The sequence below is a fragment of the Podarcis vaucheri genome, assembly GCF_965113315.1.
Source record: "Podarcis vaucheri genome assembly, chromosome: 2".
Taxonomy (NCBI): domain Eukaryota; kingdom Metazoa; phylum Chordata; class Lepidosauria; order Squamata; family Lacertidae; genus Podarcis; species Podarcis vaucheri.
In genome coordinates, this window is record NC_138760.1 from 58,120,015 (window position 1) to 58,145,023 (window position 25,009).

Here is a 25,009-nt window from a genome sequence, read left to right on the forward strand (position 1 = left end):
GTTTTGGCAAAGGAGTGTACATTCTGCACTTCCTAGGGCCAGCATGTGTACCCAATACTGTATGGCTCATCAATCTCTTCTATAACTAATTCTGCAAATACAGCAGATCTTGTCCAGTAATGTTTCTGTTAGAAATTGTAGAAATACATTTTTTCACTAACTTGAGTTCTCCATTAACTCATGTGTTTCCAAATTGCAATATGTGGAATGTGTAAAGAGTGAGACGCTGGTAATTCTCCTAAACATTCCATAACAATGTATTTGAAAGAGGAGGGTATCATTGAGCAGAATGTCCAGCAGCAATGTTCATCCCAGGATGGGCCACCTCAGTGCCCTCTGGCAAGTGTAGATCATCTGTTGGAGCATATGCCTTCCAAAGGATGTTTCCTCAGTGATACAAGTGTCAGAGCTGTATAAGTCTTTCCAAAATACTTTTTGGAAGTCCTCCAAATGTCTAATGTGTGCCACTCCTTTTCTTTGTGGGACATACGGCAAGGAAAGGAAGGAAGGAAAACATCAGATTTTGTGCCTGGCGGAAGGCACAGTTGACCTTAGGAATAAACGTTTGCAGAACTTTCATGTTTAAGAACCAAGAGAACCAGAGTTCTGAGACCCTTCTTGCTGAACTCCAAGAACAGCACCTTCCAGAATGGCATTTTAAAGTGTGTCATATATATGGAGCCTCAAAGCTGATCAGCGCTTGCAAATCTTGTGAAGGTGCCACACCAGAAATCTGTGCACTTGATATTAGAGAAGTGAGTCTTCCCTTAATATGCACTTCAAACTGGAAAGGCAGAACTGCTCCATCCTTCCTCAAAACTGTGGACATTGCTTCTGCCTGTAGCCTGAGCTAGGACTACCAAGGTCAGCCAAGGTTGCAGATGCACCCATCTATCTTCACAATCTTCCGTCTCCCAGATGAGGTGTGGGGAGCCTTTGGCCCTCCGAATGTTGCTGAACTACAACTCTCATCAGTCCTAGCAAGCATGGCTAATGGCCAGAGATAATGGCAGCTATGGTTCAGCAACATCTGGAGAGCCAAAGGTTCCCCAGGCCTGCCCCAGATGGTCGTGTACAAGTTCGACTACACCTCACTCTTCACTCATTGAAGATTAGATCTTTTAAAACAGTACACACTCTGGCTGAGAGTTGTCCAGCACTACTCTGGCATTCTGAATTCCCTTGGGAGGCCTTTTGGCATCTCAGGCATGGAAGCTATCTGGGGCAAATGATAAGGGAAGCTCCTTAGGACCATCTAGATGGCCTGTGCAGTTGGCTTGTAGACCCCTATCACACCTGATATTCATTTGTGTATCACATGATTCACAACTTGCTTCATCCTGCATGATAAAGGATACCTATGCAACCTTGTGCCTCACCATGAACGGAGAAAAGAAATCTGATTAACCTAGAGAGCTCACCTTGATATAATTAAAATCAAAATTCTAAGCAAGTATTTAGGGAAGTTTTTAATGTCTGATGTTTTATTGTGCTTTTAATATTCTGTTGGGAGTCGCCCAGAGTGGCTGGGAAAACCCAGCCAGATGGGCAGGGTATAAATAATAAATTTATTAATTTATTATTATTAATTATTACAGATGTTTTCTTCTTCATCACCTTCAGAACTCTACTGTGCAGTTTACCTTCAACTCTCTTGCAAATAAATTTATGTTTTTCCTCACAATTTAGTCTCAGAGCAATTTGGTCTACTGAATTAAGACCCATACATCTTCCAGCTGGGCTCCCTTTTAGTTCCAACCTGTAAGAAAAAGACATGACTGATTAACTGGTAGAGACACAGATATGCACATTTCTGTTACATCTTATAAAAAACTTTTCAGCCACCTTACAGATCACAACAACAATAAACCAGGAGCAGCCAGTGAGGAGGGGTGGCACCATGCTCCTGGCCTCCAACAGAGTTGCTGCAGCTTAGTGGGAAGGAGAGGGGCATTCTGCAGAGCGCACTGTCTCCTCAGCCACAGCACCAACCTTCTTTGTCACCTTGCCCGTCTCCCTCCTTGTAAGCGGCAGTGACTTCACAACCAGGTGCATGATGTCACTCACCCGCTGCTCCTAGAAGGAAACATTAAAAATAAACCCAGTCCGACATGCCATCTGGACTGGACTACTGTAACCCACTCTTTATGGGGCAGCAGTTAAAAACCATTCAAGAACTTCTACCAGTGTAAAACACCACCACTAAAACTTTGATTGGGGCAAGTACTGTACAAGACGTTCAGTTTCCAAGTGAAATTCAAGGTGTCGGCTATTACTTCTAAAGCCTTAAACAGCTTGGGACAAAGCTTCTTGCAGTTTGTCTCCAACCAAGTAGAGCTGTCCATCCTTTAAGATGTGTGGCACAGCCCTCCCACATGTGCCAACACCTTCTAGGCCTGGCTTTCTCTATGGCAGGCACATTCCATATGTGAAATTCCTTGTTCCAAGAGATTACCTTCCTATTTGTGTTTCACCAGCATTTCAAGACATTTCTTTTTAAACAAGACTTTGATTCTGTTGTTGCTTAATTTATATGCCATTTTCATTTTGAGAATTTAATGTATTTATTATTAGCTCTGGATTTCTGTGCTCTTTCTGCCTTTGCTTCTTTTGTTCTTTGAGGTAATTATTTTAGTTATTATTTTTGCTTTCATTGTTCTATTACAGTGCGTTGGAGTTGTTTATAGTTTGCCTCTGCAGACAATTAGGAATACAGACTTCCACAATGGTAAATTGATGCCTGTTTTTAACATTTTTATGGTTTTATGCTTCTGTTGTTGTAAGCTACTTTGATTTTTTTTATATGATATAACAGTACACAAATACCTTTATAAATAAATAAATAAATAACAAAACTGAGAAAAATAGTTTTACTTAAGATGAAAATAGTAATATTGAAATGCAAATTAGAAACGATGAAACTAAAATTGACAGAAACACTTATGTGTACCAGTAAACACTTATGTACCAGTGTAATGCTTTAGCAGCTGATTTCATATTTGACCAAATCCATATGGATTTTTGCTTCCTGCTATTCAGCCCAGTCCACAAAATGTCACGAGGGTTTACAGAGGACAACCAGTCCTGCCAAAATACAAGAGACAGTAAAACAATTTGGGATGCAACAATATTTGATGGCTATATTAGCCTTCTGCTAAATTTTACAAGGTCAGAGTAGAGCTAACAGTACTTTAAACCACATAAAAGGAATGCCCCCAAGCCCTGGGGTACAGGCCTTGGCAAAGGCTCCTGTAAGCTCCAGCTGGAAGAGATGGCTTTCTACCTCTTCTGAGATAACACAGATAGGATCCTTAGCCCCAAGCTGGCAGAATTTTAACAAGCTGGCAGCAACTGAATGACAAGACAGGCTCCAATGTCTGGAGTTTGTGTTTGGCTCTGGCTCATAGCAAAAATGGGATTTCCATTTTCCCAACTTCTCAAACTAGGACATTTTGTTTTTGAATTCTCTCAGTTTTAATATTTGCATCAATTTCTAGCACAAGAGGGCAGCATCCACAAGTCAAATGCTGGGTACAAACACATTCTTCCCAGTAACTCAACATACTTTAAACTTTATACAGTTCTTCTTAAATAGAAAGCTCAGTTCAAATCACACAGTTTTTTATCGTAATTTTTTTCTGTTTTTGATAGACAACTCCAATCCAGGTTCAATTTGTAACTAACTGGGTTTAGCAAACTAAGCTGTTTCCACACACACCAAGCTACAAATAGCGGCTCAGTTTATTCCAAACAAAATTAAGCCCAGTCATGTTCATAACTCACAAAGCACTTTCTAGAGATATAAAATACTTGTGAAATAAATACCTCACCTCTTGTATGAACATGCTTTCATGTAATAAACTAGCAATCATAGCCAGATATTGCAAGAATTTGTCTAATAAATTTCTGAATAAAATACCTTATGATTTAAAATGAGACCTCTTGAAGACCTACCTGTTTAAGACTCAAAAACATAGTGGGACTCAGAAGCAAGTCCTACTGAACTGAATGGGGCTTACTCCCAGGGAAATTTGCAGCCTTACTCTCTCTTGGAGAAGAGACACACATTGTAGGGAACTCTCTGGCCTGTGTTGTTGGCGCTGATAAGCAGATACCCCATACATTATAAAAGCAAAGAGAAATGCAGACCAGAGTGGAGAAAAATAGTGTCAAAGACAGCCACAGCACCTCTGAAAAGAGAACTAGTTGGAAGAATGAGCCAGAAGGAACACTGGCGTAAGTCAGACCTGGCCCACAAAGTTAGGGATATTTGATTTAGTCAGGGAAACCTAATTAGCAAAGACCTTCACTTTAAAGTGAATGTGGTATAGGGAAAGAGACTCACAGCACCATGGGACTCGAGCCAGACTGGGGCTGTGTCTTTTGATGCTGCTGCCACAGCACAACCATCACACTCATAACTGTTTTTAAAACACAGTAGGTTGTGGTAATGACAGGTGCAAATATCAAAAAGCCAAACCAATGCCAAAACAACGCTGATATTCTATTTAAAATTTACAAACCCTGCTTTTAACTGAAGATATTTCAAAATAGTAACACACACACATATATTATATATGCATACACACACACACACACACACACATATATATATATACATACATATACATACAGCCATATAAAATCTACCACTAGATCTCCATTATTTGTGTTTTGCCATAGGGATGTGTAAATACCATTTCACTTCTGCTTCCAATCCATACGAGGTCTGTACTTCTGAATCTTCTGCACTGTTTCCGAGAATCTGCCCAGCTGATGCTGACATTGCTGAAGTAATAGCAGCCATTTCCCCAATATTTCCAACCAGAAAATCGTGGACACCATGCACTGCTCATAGCTAATCAAAACACAAATAAACAACAGATAACATTCCAGTCTGTATGCTGTAATAAGATTTGTCACATGCAAAGACCCAGTTTGGCAGCCCCCCACGTGCATTTGCCTACACACAGAGAGAGGCTGAGAGCCTCAATGGCGAGGCAAAAAAAGGGCTAGCCTCCTCCATAGCTACAGCTCTGTACAATGCATGTCTATAATATGGGTTTTGCTGTTATGCAAAAGCAAATAGTTCACCCAGGATCCACTCAAATTTCTCCCCAGATTTCTGTTTGAAATTGCCAGATTGTACTTGCAGAAGGGGACAATTGCATTCCCAACCCACTGATCTTTTTTTGTGTGTGTTGTTTTTTGCAGACTTTAGGCTTATCCACACTTCTGCTTGTCCTGTGTCTAGAAAGCATAGGTCCAAAAGGTTTTCAACTTGTTCCATGCTTTCTAGGCACAGGTCTAAGTGGTGAGGGGGTTTTTTTTGGTCCCACCACTTTCCCAAGGAAAACCCGCTGTTTACCACTGAATCAGAATAAACATGAATCCACACCAAAACAAATAACTGATGTTTCTTCCGATTCAGCGGTAAACAGGAGGTTTTCCCAGAGGAAAACAGTGGGACAAATGGAAGTGTGGATGAGCCACAGTTCATACTACTGTGTATAGATGCACTGTCACAATTTTCAGTTTAATTTCTTCTCTTACTGGTTCCAGTGCTCAACAGGACATATATGCTTTCATTAAAAAGCCATGCAAAAAGGAATCTGAAGTGATGGCAGAAATCAATCACAAGTATATTGCAAAGTAGTTTAAGCAAAGGATCTATGACAAGTGGTCACAGATCCACTTGATGGTTTATCAGGCACAAGAAAGACTCCAGAATTGCTTTCATTATTTGTTTTGTTATTTTGCATTTTTCCTGCAGCACCGATATCCAAAAGGATTGAATTTTGGGGCATTCCCACCACATGTGGAGGTATGTGCCTGTGGAAGTGTAGCCTCTGTGTACGCTAGGAGGCATAGATAGGGCAGGGATGTCTTTAACTTATGCAAAGGTGTTTACACCTTGGCTAGAGACAAACTGGGAATGGTTTAAGTATTTCAATCTGTGTGAAGCTATCTTAGGAAATAATGCATCAAAGTAGAGGATACATATACATTTTCAACGATGTCACATAAATACAGCAATGGAAATGCAGCGAGTGCACAGTAAACAGGAGTATGAACATAGCCACTAACTCTCCTTCAATTTCTGACAAGCACAGGGCTTGGAAGATGGGTGAGGGTTTTTCTCCATTTCATAGAACTTTGTATTAGAAAAATTGCAATAATCTCTCCTGATTTTTCTCATTTTATCCACGCATCCATGTGAGTCATGACTGTCTCTTTCACAACCTCTGCTGAAGGGCTTGAGGAAGGGTTTTCTCTCACTTGAGGTGAAGTTTGAATCTGGGAGGAAACAGTAGGTGAAACTTCCAGTTTTGGCCTTCTCTGAGTGACAGTGCACATAAGAGAAATCCCAGCCTCTCTATGAAGCATTCTTTACATGCTAAAGAACCTAGGCAGGGTAAGAAGCGATTATTAGAAAAAACAACAACACCAAGAGGATGCTTAATGAGACAGGTCAACAGTTGTGGCTCTCTGTCCTGTGTAATCACACACTGCAGTAACCCGTAAAATGGAAGACACAAGGTGAAAACTGCAGCAAATTGCACATGCACCAATTCCAAAATTAATTTTAGAAATTCTACAAATTAAGTCATAAGGAAGAAGAACATGGCCACCAAAAACAACAACGCACAACCCACAGATGGAGGCATCCATTCCCACCTGGAGGCATCCATTCCCACCACACTCAGTTCTGAACATGGGGCTTAAACAAGGCAGCTTAGTAAGAGCATACAGGTCACATAAACTGACAGAATGCGTCTACACATAGCACAAGAGGCACGTCATTGTGGATAAACTTGTCAGGATCTACATGGTCATAAACCACCAGAATGCCTATATTACGCAAATCCAATTGAAAACACACATAAGTGTAATAGGCCGTATAGTGGTGGCTCAAAGATAAAGGTATGTCACCCACAATTTATGTGCTTGCTGCAGAAAACATTTGTGTACCCATGGCAACCGTGTGTGCATATAAGTATGCAGCCACTCTCAAACACTGAAGAATAGGTGATGGAATAAACTTATTGGGAATTAATCATGTGCAACACTGTAGATATCAAAATGTGAAAACACCAGCTCAATCACATAGCTAAAATGTTACAGAGACAGAAAAGCTGGTACGCCTGGGCTGTTGCTACAAGGTTTCCCAAGCTAAGGTATGTCATGTGCAATGAAGAGTTAGGAATAACACTATTATATTTATTGGTGCTTCTTGAAAGTTTTTTTTTTAGTTTACATTTAGTTTTGCATGGTAGAAAGAGTTCTTCTCTGCTCCCAATTCATCCCCTACTAGCTTTGTTCAAGTACCTCGATCACAAATAGTAGGCGAGTCCTGAGCTCTACAAGAATGAAAATTATCACAAACTCCAGTGTATGGATTGCATAATTCATCACCATAACATCCGCTGCAAACAGAGGAACAGTTCTTTCCAAAGTAACCCAAGGAGCAATCTATGAAAAATAATAAAAAGAACATAACAATAATCATATTTGCCTTCCACAGTTCTCTGTTTCTTCTCCTGGTCATCTAATACTTAGGTTTTATTTATTTCATTTCAGAAATTATAAACCATTATACAGAGAATACCCAAGTAGTGTACAGAATATCCATTCCTCTTTCCCTTTTATGCCAAGCTCTCTCAAACTCTTTCTTCACACTATCAAAATACTTTCCACAAAGATTCTACTCTTGAAATGAGAATAAAACATGCAAGCTATCAAAATGAATGTTTGCTCAAAATGCAGCATTTTAATTTTATATTTCTTTCAGCTGAAACTTAAAGCCTTTTTCATTTAAGGCAATGAACTCACATTCTGATTGCATCTCAGAATGCTCAGTCCCTAGTTCTATAAATTGTATCAGTCAGTTTTTCTGTTATCACATAATGCATAATACAATACTGTGAGCTGCAATCTACAGAATGTTTGGCCAACCTGATTTGACATATGCTGCAGACCAGCGCTCTTCACTTTTTAGCAATACAGTTCCTCTAGCAATCGCATAGGCATTATTCCAGATAGTGATCCCTGTACATTGTTCTCTAAGCTCCAAACATGCTGCCTTTGCAGAAATCAAATCTGCATGTACTTGAGATACAGAGCCTGGTGGTGATAGAAGCACCTTTCCTTTGTGTTCCTGGTACCGGTCAACAGCTGCAATAGGAAACAGAAGCCACACAGTAATGCAACCAGTTTAAATTAGTTGCACAAAATTGCCAGACTCACACTGGAATCAATTCCCAATATATATTAAAAGTGTGCAAATGCCAGTTAGGATTTGGCACACATCTTTACTTCAAGCATCATGTAACACTGTAGGCTTTTATCATTACTACGAAGTAAAAGCAGCAAGAATGGGTGGAACAGTTATTCAACTTTACATATCACAAGAATTATCAACTCCCACAGGGTCAACAATTGCAAGGTGTTCGGCTAAATGGTCTATAGCTGAGCCCTGTTGAGATTTGACATGTTGTCCTATATGGAAGATTTATCTTATTTTTAGTCAATTGATTGCAATGCTCCCTGTGAGGTGGTATTAAGTAAGCTGGGTTAACTGCCCACAGGGTGAGAGTTTGTTGGTGGAGAAGGGCTTAAATGAAAGATGGGGTGAGGGTGTTTGCATTGCTCGAGGTGAGAGAAGGGATGGAAATTATTGGGGTTGAGCTTTTCACCTGCTGTCGTGTACATATGCACTAAGTTGTTAAATGGAATTGAGTGGATGGAGTGAAGTTGTGCATGCATGAAGAGTATGATTCTTGAGTGACTCAATATAACAGTTGGTTCCTCAATTCCAGATTTGTATTTTTATATATGAAGACACCTAGTTTTGTAATATTTATGATATTTCTTCTTGACATATTTTTTATATGATTTGTTTTTGTTTTTCCTTTTGTATACTGTGTGGATATATTTACTCCTTAATTCTCTTATTTAAAATGTATCATATATTAATAGCAGTTGGATTGAATGTGGAATCTGTATGTAATATATTTTGAGCCAGATTGAACTAACTGGTCTGGTCCTGCTAGTGGAAACCCATGCGAAGACTTCTGGTAGGACACCACACTCTCTTCCCCACACATGCCTCAGCTGGTTCTAGGAGGGTCAGGGAAACACGCAGAACAATTAGTAGAGCAGGGATGGGAGAGATTGTTCCATCAGGCATACAGGAAATGCTTGAACTGACAGAATGTTTGGAAAGCAACAATGTTGAATTCCTCCCTTTGATTTCTGTTAAGATGTAAACCACTTAGAGATTTTCTGAAATATCAGGTGATATACCAGTTCAATAAATGAAAAAGCAACCAAACAATAGATTTCTCTGAATATACAGGCAATAAAATCTGCATTTGGATTATTTCATCATATACCATGCCAGTGGGATAGGAAAAAGCTAACCATTTGAGTATCTGTCTGGAAATCACAGATAAATTGGAAAAATTTAAGGAATTAAAAACCTGTAAAAACCATACTCACCTGTATTTCGCTTGCAGATCCAATGGGCCTTTTCATTGCAATGCAAAGCAACCAAGCGACGTTTGGAAACTTTCACACAATGCACAGTATTTGGCTGGGCTGGGGACGATAGCTGGAGCCTTTCCAATTAGATTTTAGTACAACAAAAGAGAAAAATTACATGATGTAACAGTGAAAACATGACTGCAAAAATATGTTCTTTCAAAATACTGATGTCAGAGATCACACTGATATTATAATGTCTTCTGTCTCCAGTGTATTGCCCTTCCTCCTGGTAATTAAGGGCTTTTCCAGATGTATGCCCTCTGAGCTCCTGGTTAAGTGGCATGCCCCAAGAGAACCACTGGGCCCTCCAAGACAGAAAGAATTACAAAAGGGTTCTCTCTGGGAACTTAAGACTGTGCATGAAAACAGTTGTATTCATGGCTCTAACTATGGCATGCCTGCTGGTTTCTTGGTCCCCTCTAACAATGGCCTACACCACGGTCCTATTACAGTGGTGCCTCGCAAGACGAAAAGAATCCGTTCTGTGATTCTCTTCGTCTAGCGGTTTTTTCGTCTTGCGAAGCAAGCCCATTGAAGGATTAGCGGATTAGCGCTATTAGCGGCTTTTAGCGGCTTATCTGCTGATCGGATCAGCTGATAAGCGGCTTAGCGGCTTAGAAAGGGGGGGGGAGAAAAAAAAACAGCAGGAACTCGCAAGACATTGTCGTCTTGCGAAGCAAGCGCATAGGAAATTCGTTTTGCGAAGCACCTCCAAAACGGAAAACTCTTTCGTCTAGTGAGTTTTCCGTCTTGCGAGGCATTCGTCTTGCGGGGCACCACTGTAATATTCTATGGAAATGTAAACATAAGAAAAGTTCTGTGAATGCCAATGCTAATAGGCCTTGTTGCCACATTAAAAGGGGGGGAGAGACTGTTGATGAAACATTCTGGCTTACCATAGTCCTATGTTCCTCAGCATCTTTTTACTGTTTTTTCATTATTATTATTCTCTATTTCTTTATCTATATTTGTTTACCCCATGATATCAATAACGCAAAATCCCAATACACAGGATGAATGGAATACATAAGTGGTGAAAGAAAGAAAAAATACACTTGCATAGTTACAAACACCTCTGATACAATCATATCAGAGGAAAACAAATCATACTTCAATTGTGTTTCTTAACGTTCACATCTTACCAAGGAAGCCTCATATTTGCTGGTGTACCTTCTGACCATGAAAAAGTGTTAATATTTTCCAAGTTATTTAATCCAGTCCAAAAATCATCCAAAGGTAAAGCTAAGATCCAGTTCTGTGGAAAAACAATGGCAAAGTTTAAGATATTTTGACATACAAACCATATCGGCAAAAATATATTCACCTGGACCTCACATCTCTTTTATTTATTTTATAATTTATGTTGTTTCTACTTGTACAGTACACTAAGAATTAGTTCAAAGATACTAATGTTCCCGACATTCATAAGAAAACATTTGTTGGCTCAAAGAAGTTAACTGATTTGTGATGTCACATGGGAGTACAGAGAAAAAGATCAAGAAGTTCTTATTGCTCATCTGTTTGTAAGTGAGAACAAATCTGGTGTGAACAACTAGTAATTATCGGCTACTCTTGAGTTACAGTAAAATCATTTCCGATTTTATCAGGTTTCATTGATGTAACTCAAAAACAGCATCATCTGCTCATCTGTTGCATAATTCATAACTGAGACTGTAATATAAACACTGCAATACTGTCAAATGTCTTGTTACCTAGGATTTGCTGGTTTCTCTGTAACCTAATAATCTGGTTGGCCACTTAGAGAACAAGATGCTGGACTAGGTGAGCTTGTTCCAGTAGAGAAGCTCACCTGGTACCTATCTTAATGTCATTGCGGTGCTTGGTGAACACACTTTTGCAGGCCTTTTATTCTGTTCCTGTTTTACATTTGCTTCATCTGATTCATCATTGTAATGCTGCTTCTGTATATTTTATTGGTTGTATCCAATGGTGCTATTCTGTTCCAAGACAACTCTGACATACTCTAGAGGTGTCTATAAACAGAAGGTGGGTAGGAAAGTTTTGCTAAGTGGATTTTTATGTACTTATTGTTGTAACCCTGCCCTGATTGTTGGTCTCGCAAGATACAGTTTTTAATTAATGAATGTGATTTTGTGGACTATACTATGTAAATGCAATATCTGTTTGGGCAGAAAGTGTCCTCAATGTATAGATACAAAAAGTAAATATACATGCAACTTACCATTTCCTGACTACTAGTAAATGATACTAATTCTGTAAAGCTGTATCTCTTGCAAAATTTTAGCGCTTCTGTCCAAGTCCCCGTAATATTTGCCTCTAGGCAATAACAATTTCCATTCCAGTAGCGCCAGCAGGGTGCTTGAGGACAATTCAGTCTGAATCTAGCTTTAGACAGGAAAAAGTAATTAAATTATTATATTCTAACTTAAATTAAAGACAGTTTGTAATTTATTGCTGCCCTTATTCCTCTTGAAACTTCTACCTCCATCTAGATTCTTCAGTCACCAAGCCAGAATAGAGAACACTGTACATTCTGCAACTATTGCATCCTGACTCTGACTTCACACCCACCTTGATAAAACAGATTACAGTGGTGCCCCGCAAGACGAATGCCTTGCAAGACGGAAAACCCGCTAGACGAAAGGGTTTTCCGTTTTTGAGCTGCTTCACAAGACGATTTTCCCTATGGGCTTCCTTTGCAACACGAAAATGTCTTGCGAGTGTTCCGATTTTTTTCCGCTCCCCCCCCTTTTCTAATCCGCTAAGCCGCTAATAGCCTTTTAGCCGCTAATCCGCTAAGCCTTTAATAGCCACTAAGCCTCTAATAGCCGCTAAGCCTTTAATAGCCGCTAAGCCTTTAATAGCGCTAATCCGCTAAGCCGCTAATAGGGTTGCTTCGCAAGACGAAAAAACCACTAGACGAAGAGACTCGCGGAACGGATTAATTTCGTCTTGCGAGGCACCACTGTAGATAGGATGAGTGGGTTGCTTGTTTCAACAGAAAATTGAAAAATAGAAACATGCAAAAAGCAGTTACACAAGAAAAAGAAATGTTATTTTATTACACTTAGATTACTTCTAGCTAAAGCAAGTCAACATCCACTTCTAATCCTGCCTGTATATTTAGAAGTAAGTTTCTTATAAGAGATAAGGCAGGAAAGAAAAGCAACAAAATTGTTTTTTGGTGAGCCCAGAAACAACCCAAGTAAATGCTTAATCCTCACTTTTTCTCTGTATGTGCCTCTACACAATCATATGTGCAAAAATAGAAGTACTAAATTCTATAATCTTCTCCAGGAATGTGTTGGGTTTAGTTCAAAAGTATGTAAGCACAGGCACACATTTTATTCTTTTCCTTTTTTGTCTCCTATAGCTGCTCAGTTGATTACCTTGAAGTTGCAGCCTCTCTACCAGTCTATATAAATATTATGTGTATTAGGTATCCAGCATTAACCTTTTTTATATCACCTTGATTTCAAATGGAAAAATTAAGCACAAACTTAATCTTCTGTTAACAGAAAAATCTAAGTGCAGAAATCCACTATCTAAATCTAAAAACACACATTTTGGGATGTTCAGAAGCTTCTGTGCATATGCAGAGGGCCCCAGTTCTAACAGTCAATACAGGTGCCTTTAGGGGAGTCTTCTAATGCATGCCTTGTCCCATGATCCCAGGGAGCTCAAAGCTACCACTGGCCACTCAGCTTTACATCAATACAGTGGTACCTCGGGTTAAGACCTTAATTCATTCTGCAGGTCTGTTCTTAACCTGAAACTGTTCTTAACTTGAGGTACCACTTCAGCTAATGGGGCCTCCTGCTGCCGCTGCACGATTTCTGTTCTCATCCTGAAGCAAAGTTCTTAACCCGAGGTACTATTTCTGGGTTAGCGGAGTCTGTAACCTGAAGTGTCTGTAACCTGAGGCATCTGTAACCCGAGGTACCACTGTAATAGCCTTTCCATGCCAGAGAGAACAAAGGAAATGAATGGGCTATTTTCCCACTTTTTTCTGGTGGTTGCTCTTGCCAAGAGCTGGAATAGGAAAAAACACTGCTGCCAAAGAGAGAGAAATTAAGAACTGCCTCTGCAGCTCCTTCTTTGTTCTCTCTGGCAAAGAGAAGCTGGAGCAGCTTTAAGGTGAGTGGGCAAGAGTAACAGGGGATATCAGCTTGCCCAAAATATAAAAAGGTGCAGGTTGGAAAGAGAATATCTAGCCATGGGAAACAGTACTGGTGTTGGAAGTTGAGCCAATTCACAGAAGCTCATACATGCAGCAAGGTTCACTAATGTGTGAACCAACCTTAAGATACTTCATTTACAGCTTTCTGAACCTACTTCAGAACCTATAAACACACTCAAAATTTAAGGGACTCATATAATCTATTTTTGATGCATCTTAACAATGCAAACTATGTGGAGCATTAAAAACTGTGTCTATGTGAATAAACATGTTCTCATTGAATCATGTGCTCTGCAGTTTGGAATCCTTGTGTATTATTTCTACAACACCTTTATCTGCCTAGAAAAACTATATCCACTGATTAAGAGGCATAGGTGTGAGTTTTCCGAAAAATTTAGAACTGAGTTTTCCCCCAATGCATATTAGGGTAATTTGCACTAAGAAGCTGTTTGCAACAGACAAATTTCTGATAACTTAAAAACTGATCTAGTTTTGCATGTTTATTTCACCTGAATTTAGTAAACCAAAGCTAAAAACATCTTTCATTATGTCATCTTAGACAACAAAGGCCTATTCCTTCTCCATATGAGCCCACTCGCCACCTGAAATTTAATCAACAGGTTTTATTGTCTACCCTCTTTACAGAAGTATAGGATGGTAAAGGCTAAGGGTTATATCCAACAAAGTTGTCCAGTTAGCACAAGGAATTCTACTTGTGCAACAGAACTTCTCTGTCCTCTCTTCTCCCCGTATGCCCCCACAATCTGTTCCAGAGAGTTGGGGAAACCCAAAGCAAACTGTGATGTATGCATGCGTGTAGCCAAGGGAGGGCAGGGGGGCAGCTGCCCCTCTAGATCAATAAAAATAAAAATACTTAACTGAGGGTCTGCCCCCCCCTAAAAAAACCCACCTGGCTATGTGTGTGTGTGTGTGTGTGAGAGAGAGAGAGAGAGAGAACGAACAGCTGGAAAAGTTCTGTTGTGCAAGTGTAAAGTCCTTGCACTAACATAATTACTTCATTGGACACAATCCTAAGAAAGATCTAAACATTCTACATCCTGGCCCAAACTAAACACACAAAATGAGCACAGAAAGAATTCCCTTAAGAACTCACCTTGCCTTTATTTTGGGTTTTTTTTTTAGAAATAAGTGGGGCAAGTGGAAAACCGCTTGGACTCATGCTTTCTAGGCACAAGCAGAGGTGTAGACGGAGCCTAGCCTTTACCTCTCCCACAGAGCGCCAGCATCCTGCGACTATAACACCGCAGAAGCTACTTAATCACGAATGTGGTCTGCCCTGACTAGCAGTGGCTCTGCAGGATTTCACATCTCCCCCAGCCCTACCCTAGAGACGCCAGGGGTGAAATCTGGGACCTTGTGTTGCAACGCAGGTGTTCAACCTCCGTCTTCTTTGGGTGCTTCTGCCCCCCCCCCTTACAGTGACAAAAACTGCCAAGGGCACAGGACAGGTGTGTGTTGTGTGCTCTGGATCGGCTAACCCAGCCTTGAGCAGCTGCTGGAAAGGAAAGGACAGAGGTAAAATCACCTCGGGTACAGTTCAAGCCTTTCCCCAAAGGACGGGATGGGACTGGATCTCTGCTGTGGGTGTTTTTATTTGCATTGTTTGCGACGGCAACCTTCGTTTACCTGCATCCCACGTGTCGCCATGGACCAAGCGCACGTGCAGCGCCAACAGGAGCAGCGAAAGAAGCAGCAGCCCGGGCGCCATTAGAGCGCCTCTACCGCTGCTGCCGCTGCTGCTACTACTACTACTACGCGAGGCTCTTGTGGCTCCTCCCCACCGTGGGCGGAGTCGGCGCCAGAGTTCAACCGTCGTCCTCTCGCGCCTCGAGAACACTTCTGCGCATGCTCGGTCCCGCGCGCAGAAGCCGAGTTCCCGCCCCCGAACTCCCTCCGCCAATCCCCGCTCCCTCCTCCCTCCCTTTCTTATAACGTTGGACTCAGACAATTCTCCTGGTTAAAAAAGCCGGCTCTTACTTTCAGGTCCCTCCGCCGCCGTTCCCTGTTATCTTATTATACACGCACAGCGGTTTCCTGCCATTGTATCCCCACTCTCCTCAGGGACTTCCCTCTCCCAAACCATTCCCCGGCCAACCCTCCATGCCCCATAATGCCCAAGAGCATTCACTGACGTGAAAATGACGGCAGTGTAAGAGAACCAGAGACACAGCTAAAGCTATATGGGTACTATTCATAGAATAGTAACATTGTAGAGTTGCAAGGGACTCCGAAGGTCATTTCGTCCAACCCCCTGCAATGGAGGAATCTCAACTAAAGCAGTGCATGACAGATCCATTCCAACATCTGCTTAAAAATCTCCACTGAAGGAGAGACCATCACCTTTGGATAGAGTCCATTCCTGATGTTTAGTTGGAATACTTTTTTGTGTGTAACTTGAAGCCATTGGTTTATGTCCTACACAGTGGTGTAGCAAGGTCAGGTGGTACCAGGTGCAGAAAATTTCTTGTCACCCCCCCCCCTTTCCTTATTAAAAGAAGGAAAAATAAGATACAGTTGCAAGTATTATTTTCTGGTTTATTTACTTAACATTGTGAGCATAAGCACTTAAAACCTGTTTTTCACAATGGGAATTTTTATGAATGAATTTTTTTACTTAATTTCACTGTTTTGCAGCCTACGGTTGATGTGGACTGCCTCCAAGTTCTGAAAGAGGAGCATCACCTCTCAGGAGGAGCCAGGTCCAGGTGGGGGGTTGCCACGGTGACAAGGACTTGCCCTCCTTTGTGACATCTCTCGCTTTTCCCTTAAAAGCCACTGACTTGCAAGCAGCCATTGTGGGTTAGTAGTGAGGCGAGTGGAGGAGAGAGGAGTTGGTGGTGGTTGGAGAAGATAAGGAGAGGTGTTCATTTGCTTGTTATTGTTATTTCTATTTGATTTATTACTTTTATTTGATTCATTTTATTTTATTTATTTTTATTTTATTTATTATTTACTTTTTATTTTAACACTTTTATTTTACTCTTTTATTTCATTTTTTGTTCTTAATTTTCATATTTTTTATTTTACATCTTTATTTTGGGCACATTTGGGCACATTTTGTATATATTTATTTTGTGCATAAGGAGTAGTTAGGCGTAAGTGTAGGGTTAGGGTAGGGGTTAGAGTTAGAGTTAGGCTTAGGGCTGGGATTGGGATTGGGGTCAGAGTTAGGCTTGGCTGGTCTCCTGGGGGTGGGGTGGGAGTCCTGGGGTCCCCTGCACAGCCTTAGCTCCCTGGAAATCGACCCAGCCAGTCTTCTCCAGAGAGCTCAGCTCCTCCACGCTCTTTCCCTGTCTTCCCCTTTTCTTTCCCCTCTCATCATTTACATTTACTAGGACATTCCTAGCCCACTTCCCTCCCTGGAGCTCAAGGTGGCCTTCATGGTTCTCCCTGCCACCAAATGTTATCTTCACAGCAGTCCTGCAAAGTCCACCACGGAGCTTCATGGCTGCGTGGGGATTCGAACTCTGCTCTCCCAGGTCCTCCTAGTCCAGCCCTCCAACCACTACACCTCTGCCTGGCTCCACTTTGCATCTCTCCAGCTGCCCTACGACATCAGCCATCTCGCCCTTCCTGGGGGTCTCTCTGGCTCCAAGGTAGACTCCAGCACCTTCCTCGTGTTCTTTTCCTTTCTGGGACACCTTGATGCTTGGAGGACCCTCCTAGGGGTCTCCTCCCTCTTCAGGAAGGGCAGGGCTGTCCTAAGAAGACGAGGCAGAGCAGCCCTTTAACAGCTGGCAATGCTTCTCTTTCCTTTGGGCTCTTCCCAGCTCTGGTGATGCCCTTTCAGGTCACTGAACTGCAGAGAGATGGAAGGAATTGGGCCAGATGCCCCTCCTCACACACAAACACCACCCCAAGAATTGGGGCTGCTGGCTTCTGAGTTGCTCTCTCTGCTCGTCTCTTTGAGGTTCAGGCGCTTAAGATGCCTGATCAGCCGCAGCAACAGGGTGGCCCCCCTGCAAGGCCCGAAGAAGCCCATGGCGTCAGGTGAGCAAATGGCCTTCCGTTTTGGGACAGAGGAGGGCAGGAATGGGCTAGGGGGGGCAGCTAGTCAAAAGATGCACAGAGCCAGATGGCTGGATCCAACCCAAGGTCCTTCTGGGCCAGCGTCTGGAAACCCAACCCCCCCTGCAACCACGCCATTTTGTGGGGTCTGATGGAGGAAGCAGGGGGGGCTGGGGTGTCCCTCCCCTGTAGTAGGACTTGGAATCCAGGAGAAAACTATTGGAATAGCCTTGCCAGGGGCTTAGGGATTTGCTGGGGTTCCACATCCCTTCCCTAGGGGTGAGTATTTGGATAAAACAAGAGCAGGGAGTAGTTCCCTCAGACCTGCCCCCTGCTGCCCGGGCTCTTTGCCCTCCACTCTGTGCTCTGCACTCTCAGATGCGGAGGAGCCCTCCCCCCATAAGGAACTGACAGCCTGACTTCTGCATTTCAGCTGCTGGAGGAAGATCAGCTGTACCTCCTGGAGGTCATCCGGAACTGCCAGGCAGCTCGGCTCAGGGGGCTCCACACCCTGAAGTGCTCCAAGCAGGAGATGGCCCAAGCCATCATGGTGAGTAAGCAGGAGATGGCCCAAGCCATCATGGTGAGTAATGGGTGGTGTGAGGGACCCCCATGGGGAGGGAGGGGCTTTGTGAAAGGGCTTGTGCATCTGCCAGAGAGGAGGACCCTTCTGGCTTAGGGCAGGGTTGCCAATCCCCTCGCGTTTGCGGTCGAAGCCGTCCTCCGTAGACCCCTGGAAGGAGCTGACTTTCCTCCTCTGCTCTCTTACAGGACATCTTTGGCCACTTGGAGCGCTTCAGGCATCGCCCCCTGAGCCTGGCCCTGGCCTTGGAGGCCCTCCTCCAGCTGAGGTGAGTGGGGTCTTTGGAGTGGGTGGGGTTGCGGGGTAGGGGGCAGAACTCCAGGTGGAGCTCTGGGTGGGCAAAAGCAGGCAGGAGGGAGAAAGGGACAAGGGAGACTTGGAGGAGGCAGCGTCTTACTGCTTCCCTTTCTCTCTCCAGCTTCATGAGACCCCATTTCAGCTGCGATATGATCAGTGCTATCCTGCATATGACAATGGAGGATGTTCTTGGGGGTGCAGAAAAGAAGGAGGTCAAAGATGTATGTCCTCTGCTTTGACATCCCTTTGCACAGCTCTTTCTTCTTCTCACACCCTTGCAAGATTTAACCCAGCACTCAACCTCTCTTCTCTCTTTTCGCACAGGAACTGAAGCAGCATTTCCAGAGACTGCTGGAGGGTCTCCTTCTGGAAGCCCCCAATGCTGGCACCCTCCTCCAGCTGCTCACTGTAAGTGTCCTGATAGCATCAGGAGTGGTTTTAGGGTTGCCGCCTGTCCCTTACCCAATGGACTGTCCCATTTCTGGGGCATGGAGTCCCCTGTCCCGTTTGGCCCCCAATTTGGCCCAAAACCAAAACTGGCAACCCTCATGATTTGGGAGTGCCAGGGACTCTGTGATGGGGGCAGTGGAGGGCCACTTCGGCCCAGACTGGTCCCTGACTCTGAGACACTCTTTCCTCCCGCAGGACCTCCCATATTATGCCCTTTGGGGAAGTGAGGAGGAAAGGAAACTAGCAGCTAGCAGCATTTATATACTGTTGGCTGTTTCACGAAGATTCCCCCACCTCAGAGTAAGTATCTTGCCTTCTTGTATTCATTTCTTTGGTTACCAAGTTCCATCCTCCCAAGAGCACCCCCCCCCCGTGACTTTTAATGCAGAAGATGCGGTGTGGGTCCCTGGGTGCCAGGATGAGGCCAGAGGCTTTTTTCTGCCCCCTTTCCTGGTGTTGTCCTTCCACCTCTTCCCAGGAGGCTGCAGGGGCCAGGGAGGTCCTCTGGGACAAGGGATTGGGGCCCAAGCCATATGGAGACCTGTCCTGCCTGGCATGGGGCTGCTTCTGTGCTCTCTTGCACTCATCCAGGGTGGGGTTCGTAGTGTCATCTGACCCAGATTCTTTTTCCTTTGCAGAAGACAGTAATTCAGCCAGACCTAGAATCATAGAATCATAGAATCGTAGAATTGTAGAGTTGGAAGAGACCACAAGGGCCATCGAGTCCAACCCCCTGCCAAGCAGGAAACACCATCAGAGCACTCCTGACATATGGTTGTCAAGCCTCTGCTTAAAGACCTCCAAAGTAGGAGACTCCACCACACTCCTTGGCAGCAAATTCCACTGTCGAACAGCTCTTACTGTCAGGAAGTTCTTCCTAATGTTTAGGTGGAATCTTCTTTCTTGTAGTTTGGATCCATTGCTCCGTGTCCGCTTCTCTGGAGCAGCAGAAAACAACCTTTCTCCCTCCTCTATGTGACATCCTTTTATATATTTGAACATGGCTATCATATCACCCCTTAACCTCCTCTTCTCCAGGCTAAACATGCCCAGCTCCCTTAGCCGTTCCTGCTTCCGGCAAAATCTGAAAGAAGGTAAGCCCCACACCTTAGGGACAGCGAACTCCCTTGTCCCATGTTTGCCCAAGACACACCTCCCAGGTCTCCTTGCTGGGAGTCCTGAAGGACCTGCTCCCTGCCTGGCAGGCCTTTTCCACCTGGTCTCGGAGGGCAGCGCCCAGACTGACTCCAGCTACAAAAAGCGGAGAGGGCTGAACAGATTTTGGATTGGGGTCTTTTTGAGGGGTGGTTCCTGTTTCCTTTGCCCTCCATGGCCTCTCTGTTCAGCAGTTTCCCTGCCTGAGCTGATGGAGCTGGTCTTACAGGCAGAATTGAGGACTCCCCGACTGCTGGTGCTGGCAGACTTTGAAATCTGTGCCAAGGCAGCTGGCTCTGGGGTGGCTCAGGACTTTTTGGCTGCCATGATGACCAACAGAATACCGCCCCAAGGCAGGTGGCTGGCTACACTGGGCAGGAGAAGGGTGATTAAAAGTGGGGGACCTCGACCCTGAGAAATAGGTGAAGTATCTGGAAATATGGTTAACAGCGAAAAACTCCAATATATTTCAAGATAATTATGTAAAGACATGGAAAGATATAAGAATAAATCTTGAGGAAGAATGAAACTCTCTCTAATGGGAATAATTTTGGTTATAAAAATGAATATTTTGCCTAATTTTATTTCAAACCACTCCAATAGTAGGCAGAGCAAGATGTTTCAAAGAATAGCAAAAGTATATTTCTAAGTTTGTCTGGAAAGGGAAGAAACCGATAATTAAATATACAATTTTAATAGATATAACATAAAGAGGTGGAATTTAATTGCCAGGTGTATGGTTGTATAATGAGGCGGCTTATCTCCCCTTCTCCCCCAAACTGTGCTGCAGTGACTCAGATCAGAGTCCAGCTTGGCACCCACCCTCTGGAGCAGGAGAAAACAAGCTTGCTCCATCTTCCACATGACAGCCCTTGAGATATTTGAACTTGGTTATCTTATCTCCTCTCAGTCTCTTCTTATCCAGGCTAGACATACCCAATTTCCTCAACTGTTCCTCATAAGACTTGGTTTCCAGACCCTTGATCATCTTGGTTGCCCTCCTCTGCAACCATACACAGATACATCTACCTTATTTTTGAGTGATCAAATTGCGCTTCCAAACTGATAGTCTGGGACCACTCAAGCTCGGTTCAAGGAGGAATCATATTGACAATAAAGGGAGAAAACAGGGTTCAGAATAGCATAATGAAAATAATTAATGTTTATCCATTATTTTAGGGGAAAGAACTTCACATACACTTATCATGCCAAGGATCCATGCACATTTTGTTTTTCTAAAATGACATTTTCTACAGTGAAAATAATAATGGCAGATTTCAAATTTTAAGTGTGGTATTGCAATCTGTTATTTTGAATAACATTGCCAAGAAGATCTGCCTATGCCTTTTCTAGTTATTGGTGATTTGATGAATTACTAATAGGGCAATCCTATCATTTTACTAGAAAGAGGTGACCAGGACATTTATTTATTTGCTACATTTAAGTACCACCCTTTCTGTAAAACAAGTCAAGGTGGTTTACATTTTATAATAACAAAGGTAAAATCAAAGTCCCCTGATTCAAAAGTAAAAGAAGTAAATTTAGGTACTGACACTTTCATATGGTCACATCATGACCCAGTGTGGAGTGGTCACTGCAGGAGAGATGTGGAGCCAGTAGAAGGGACATACTGTCTCCCTCTGATTTTTTAAAACCTTTAAATATTATAAAATGTGTAATAAAGAGGGGGGGGAGTTCATCAAATACAATATTTGTAAGCAGTGCTTTGTTTTTGTTTTTTGGCAAAAATAATAATGAGGTGCTGATACTCATATATTGATTAAAAAATATGCTGCGTTTAGAGTAATAATTCCACCAGAGTTCATTCTCACAACTATTTTCAGCCAGACAAGGATGAGGAGTCCTCACAAACACTGTGATTTACAAGTATCTTTTTAAAAAGTATCCTAAAACATCTGGCCATTATGTTCCTGAAACAGTTTAAAGATGTTTTGAATTAGTATTGTATTTATGCCAGTTTTGGCCTATTCCTGGCAACTGTAAATTGCTGAGTTTAAGTATGCCAGTTTGAAGGGCCTATGGTTAGCAGCCAGTCTTTATAATTTATGTAATATTCCCTTCAAAACAACAGGAGGGTGACCTCATCCATTGCGAATCAGCCAAATGTGAGTTGTAAGGCAGAGGCTATTCAACAGGGAATATCATCACTACATAAACAGTTAAATCATTCAGAAAGGATAAGAAAATACTGTAGTTCACTTCTGACAGAAACATGTCCAGTTGTCATAATTAAACAGGGGGTGGCATTTGAGTAATTTTAATCAATAAATTAAAAATTGCAGCAGCTTCAACTTTTAATCAACTTAATCCAAAGATTAATCCATAGATCAATCAACTAAAGCATTATAAACATTGATTTATGAAAAGCTATATGAACACTTGTTTATGTGTAATGAATTGGTTACTTGAACTGATATTTTTCTTGCATTTAAGAATCACATTCATTGCACTTAAGAATCAGCTTTCTCGATCAGACCAAAGATCATCCTTTTTCCAGTAGTGGCCAACTATCTCCTGCCATGTGCCACCAGCATCTAATAGCAATGTGAATTGCCTTTGAACATAGAGGTTTAATTATTAGCTATTGTACACGATAGCCTCTAAATAGACCAGTGGTGTGGCAGAGAGACATTTCCAAGTTTGTCTGGCAGGGCAAAAAGCCCAGAATAAAGTTTAAAATACTAACTGATGCAAAGGAAAGAGGGACATTTGCCCTGCCGGACTTAAGGTTATATTATGAAGCTGCAGCTTTCTGCTGGATGAAAGATTGGTTACTTTTAGAGAACACTGATGTCCTTGATCTGGAAGGGTTTAATAATGCTTTTTTTTAATATTTTTATTGGGTTTTCACATTTTATATAGACAAAAACAAAACACAGAACACCAAAACAAACATAAAAGACAACAAACATGTACAATTTCCTAACATCTTATTTTCTAACCCTAGTCCTTGACTTCCCCCCACCCCCACCCTTGCCTCCCTATTCCCAAATTTATGTCAGCAAGTTGGCATTTCCTTTTCCATCTTAATATTAATCCTTTTATAAAGAAAAACAAAACAAAAATAAATTTTCCCTAAGTTGGACCCCAATTCTCTTCCCTCGATTTCTCATTTTTTCTTGAATAATTTTCTTATTAACTAAACCCCCTGGTCTTGAGTGTTGTTTGAATTTAAATGCTTCCCTCCCTCCCATCCCCGGTTTGCGTCCTTTCCCAAGACATGTCCAAAATAACAGTTTTTAGCCTGGGTTCCGCACGTCCGAGGCTCTCAAATCTCTTTCAGTCCCTCTCCGCCAGTTTAGTTGGTAGTCCTTTTTGTCGGTCATCGAGTCTCGAAAGAGTTCCTTCACAATCAATCCAATCAGTCCATAGTCTCTTCCCATATTTAGAAACAACTTCTGAAGGATTTCCACAAGGCCTGAGTCTTGGTGATAATCAAAATCAAAGTCTATGTGGAGGCCCCAATTGTACTTCTTTATTTCAAGTTCCTGAATTCCATAAACTCCCGGGGCCTCCACTTTCGTCTTCTGTGTCTTTCGTAGGCTTAAAATGGATTTAATCCAATAGTCTCCTTGCTTGTGTTCTCCAGATGTCGGCTTCTGGTTAGTATTTTCCCACTTAACTTGTTCTCTTTCTTGTTTTGTCTTCTCCTCTTCTTTGTTTATTATTTCAAATTCAGCTGTGGGTTCTTTCTCACTCAAGTCCTCATTACATTCAGCAGAACTACTTGTTTCAGAATTCAAGGTCATCAGTTGTTTACTCATAGCTGTAGTCTGCTCCTGTAAGGTTCCCACCAGTGAAAACATCCTTTCGATTTCTCTCAGTATCTTTCCACCCACAGCCATTGTAATTCCACAGAATTCCCCCTAGAGGGAATCTGGTTACTTAATGTTCTTTTCTCCAACAATCCTCTGTCCTGTTATTGTTTCTTTGTTTCCAACAATTTTGATTCAATTGTAACTCCTTTTAATCCGGAGAGATCTTAAATAGCAATTTTTCCACTGTTAACAGTCCATTTGACAGCTTTGACAGCTGTCAAATTCTGCTCCTCTATACAGGCTCCAAAGCAGGTCGCTCCCGGGCCCGGGAGGGAGGGTTGTTTACAACAAAACAAAGTCTCTTCCAACACTCCACTCTCCTGCTCAAATTTGCCTTTCCAAATCTTGGAAGTTACTGTCTTTTTGAAACTCACCCTTTACAGGGTAGGCACTCCAGCTTAGCTCTTATATCGTTGCTCTGGATCGTCTGCAAGGGGGGGGTGGGGACTTCCTTTTAGCACCCCCCCCGGTCGTCTCAAATTCAGAAGGTAAAATTTTTAAAGTTCAGTTCCAGATTACTCACGGGTTCTTTTTTTCAGTCCAAATTTCAAGGAAGGAAGTCAGCGCTCTCCAGTTATGGCTCGCGGCTTCGCTCAGCGGCGGTAGCGATCGACTCTCAGTGCCGTATCCCCTCCGTAGCCTTTAAAAAGGCTCTTCGCGAATCAGGGGGGGCGCTTAAGGCACCCGCCGAGTCTTCAGTCCGCAGGCTTCCGCGCCTGCGGTTTTTAAGGGTCCCCGTGTCGCCGGCACGGCAAAGACCCATCCACCGCTGAGCCGATTCCCTCCGGAGCTCGGAGGGAATCCGCCATTTCCAGATCGCGCCAACCCGGAAGTCGTGGGTTTAATAATGCTTTTGGATGGCATGCATACTTGTGGTACGACAAGGTAAAGGTTCACAAAGTGTTTAAGAACCATATTGTCAGGAAAGCAATATTTAATGTCTGGACA

The 25,009-nt window shown here is 42.6% G+C and overlaps 3 protein-coding genes across 10 annotated transcripts in view; 2 read left to right on the plus strand and 1 right to left on the minus strand.

Annotated features, from left to right (window-relative positions):
* Window positions 1–15,592, minus strand: part of LOC309527010 (uncharacterized protein) — an 81,897-nt gene extending 66,305 nt beyond the window's left edge. For 3 of the 8 annotated variants that reach the window (XR_014217049.1, XM_082213434.1, XM_082213430.1), the window contains exons 1-9: window positions 15,356–15,592; window positions 11,750–11,913; window positions 10,689–10,801; window positions 9,502–9,620; window positions 7,957–8,175; window positions 7,330–7,473; window positions 4,698–4,858; window positions 2,969–3,084; window positions 1,644–1,759 (exon numbers count right to left, since the gene is read on the minus strand). Coding sequence is in view for 7 of the 8 variants with exons in the window: in XM_082213434.1 (XP_082069560.1) it covers window positions 1,644–1,759; window positions 2,969–3,084; window positions 4,698–4,858; window positions 7,330–7,473; window positions 7,957–8,175; window positions 9,502–9,620; window positions 10,689–10,801; window positions 11,750–11,913; window positions 15,356–15,437 (1,234 nt within the window). In the remaining variant the exon portion in view is untranslated. The remainder of the gene's footprint in view (window positions 1–1,643; window positions 1,760–2,968; window positions 3,085–4,697; window positions 4,859–7,329; window positions 7,474–7,956; window positions 8,176–9,501; window positions 9,621–10,688; window positions 10,802–11,749; window positions 11,914–15,355) is intronic. The other 5 variants (XM_082213432.1, XM_082213431.1, XM_082213429.1 and 2 more) reach the window with 3 other exon arrangements.
* Window positions 15,593–17,158: 1,566 nt separating this feature from the next.
* LOC309527615 (uncharacterized protein) lies at window positions 17,159–19,738 on the plus strand (the record flags this gene model as incomplete). Its single annotated transcript, XM_082214435.1, has 6 exons — window positions 17,159–17,719; window positions 18,171–18,287; window positions 18,509–18,588; window positions 18,942–19,025; window positions 19,263–19,367; window positions 19,706–19,738. The coding sequence occupies exons 1-6, from the start codon at window positions 17,539–17,541 to the stop codon at window positions 19,736–19,738; spliced, it is 600 nt and encodes a 199-aa protein (XP_082070561.1). The 5' UTR covers window positions 17,159–17,538.
* A 2,278-nt stretch (window positions 19,739–22,016) lies between these two features.
* The window catches only part of PPP2R2B (protein phosphatase 2 regulatory subunit Bbeta), a 246,092-nt gene continuing 243,099 nt past the window's right edge, over window positions 22,017–25,009 (plus strand). The window contains exon 1 of the mRNA XM_082213497.1: window positions 22,017–22,855. The gene's annotated coding sequence lies outside the window, so the exon portion shown is untranslated. The remainder of the gene's footprint in view (window positions 22,856–25,009) is intronic.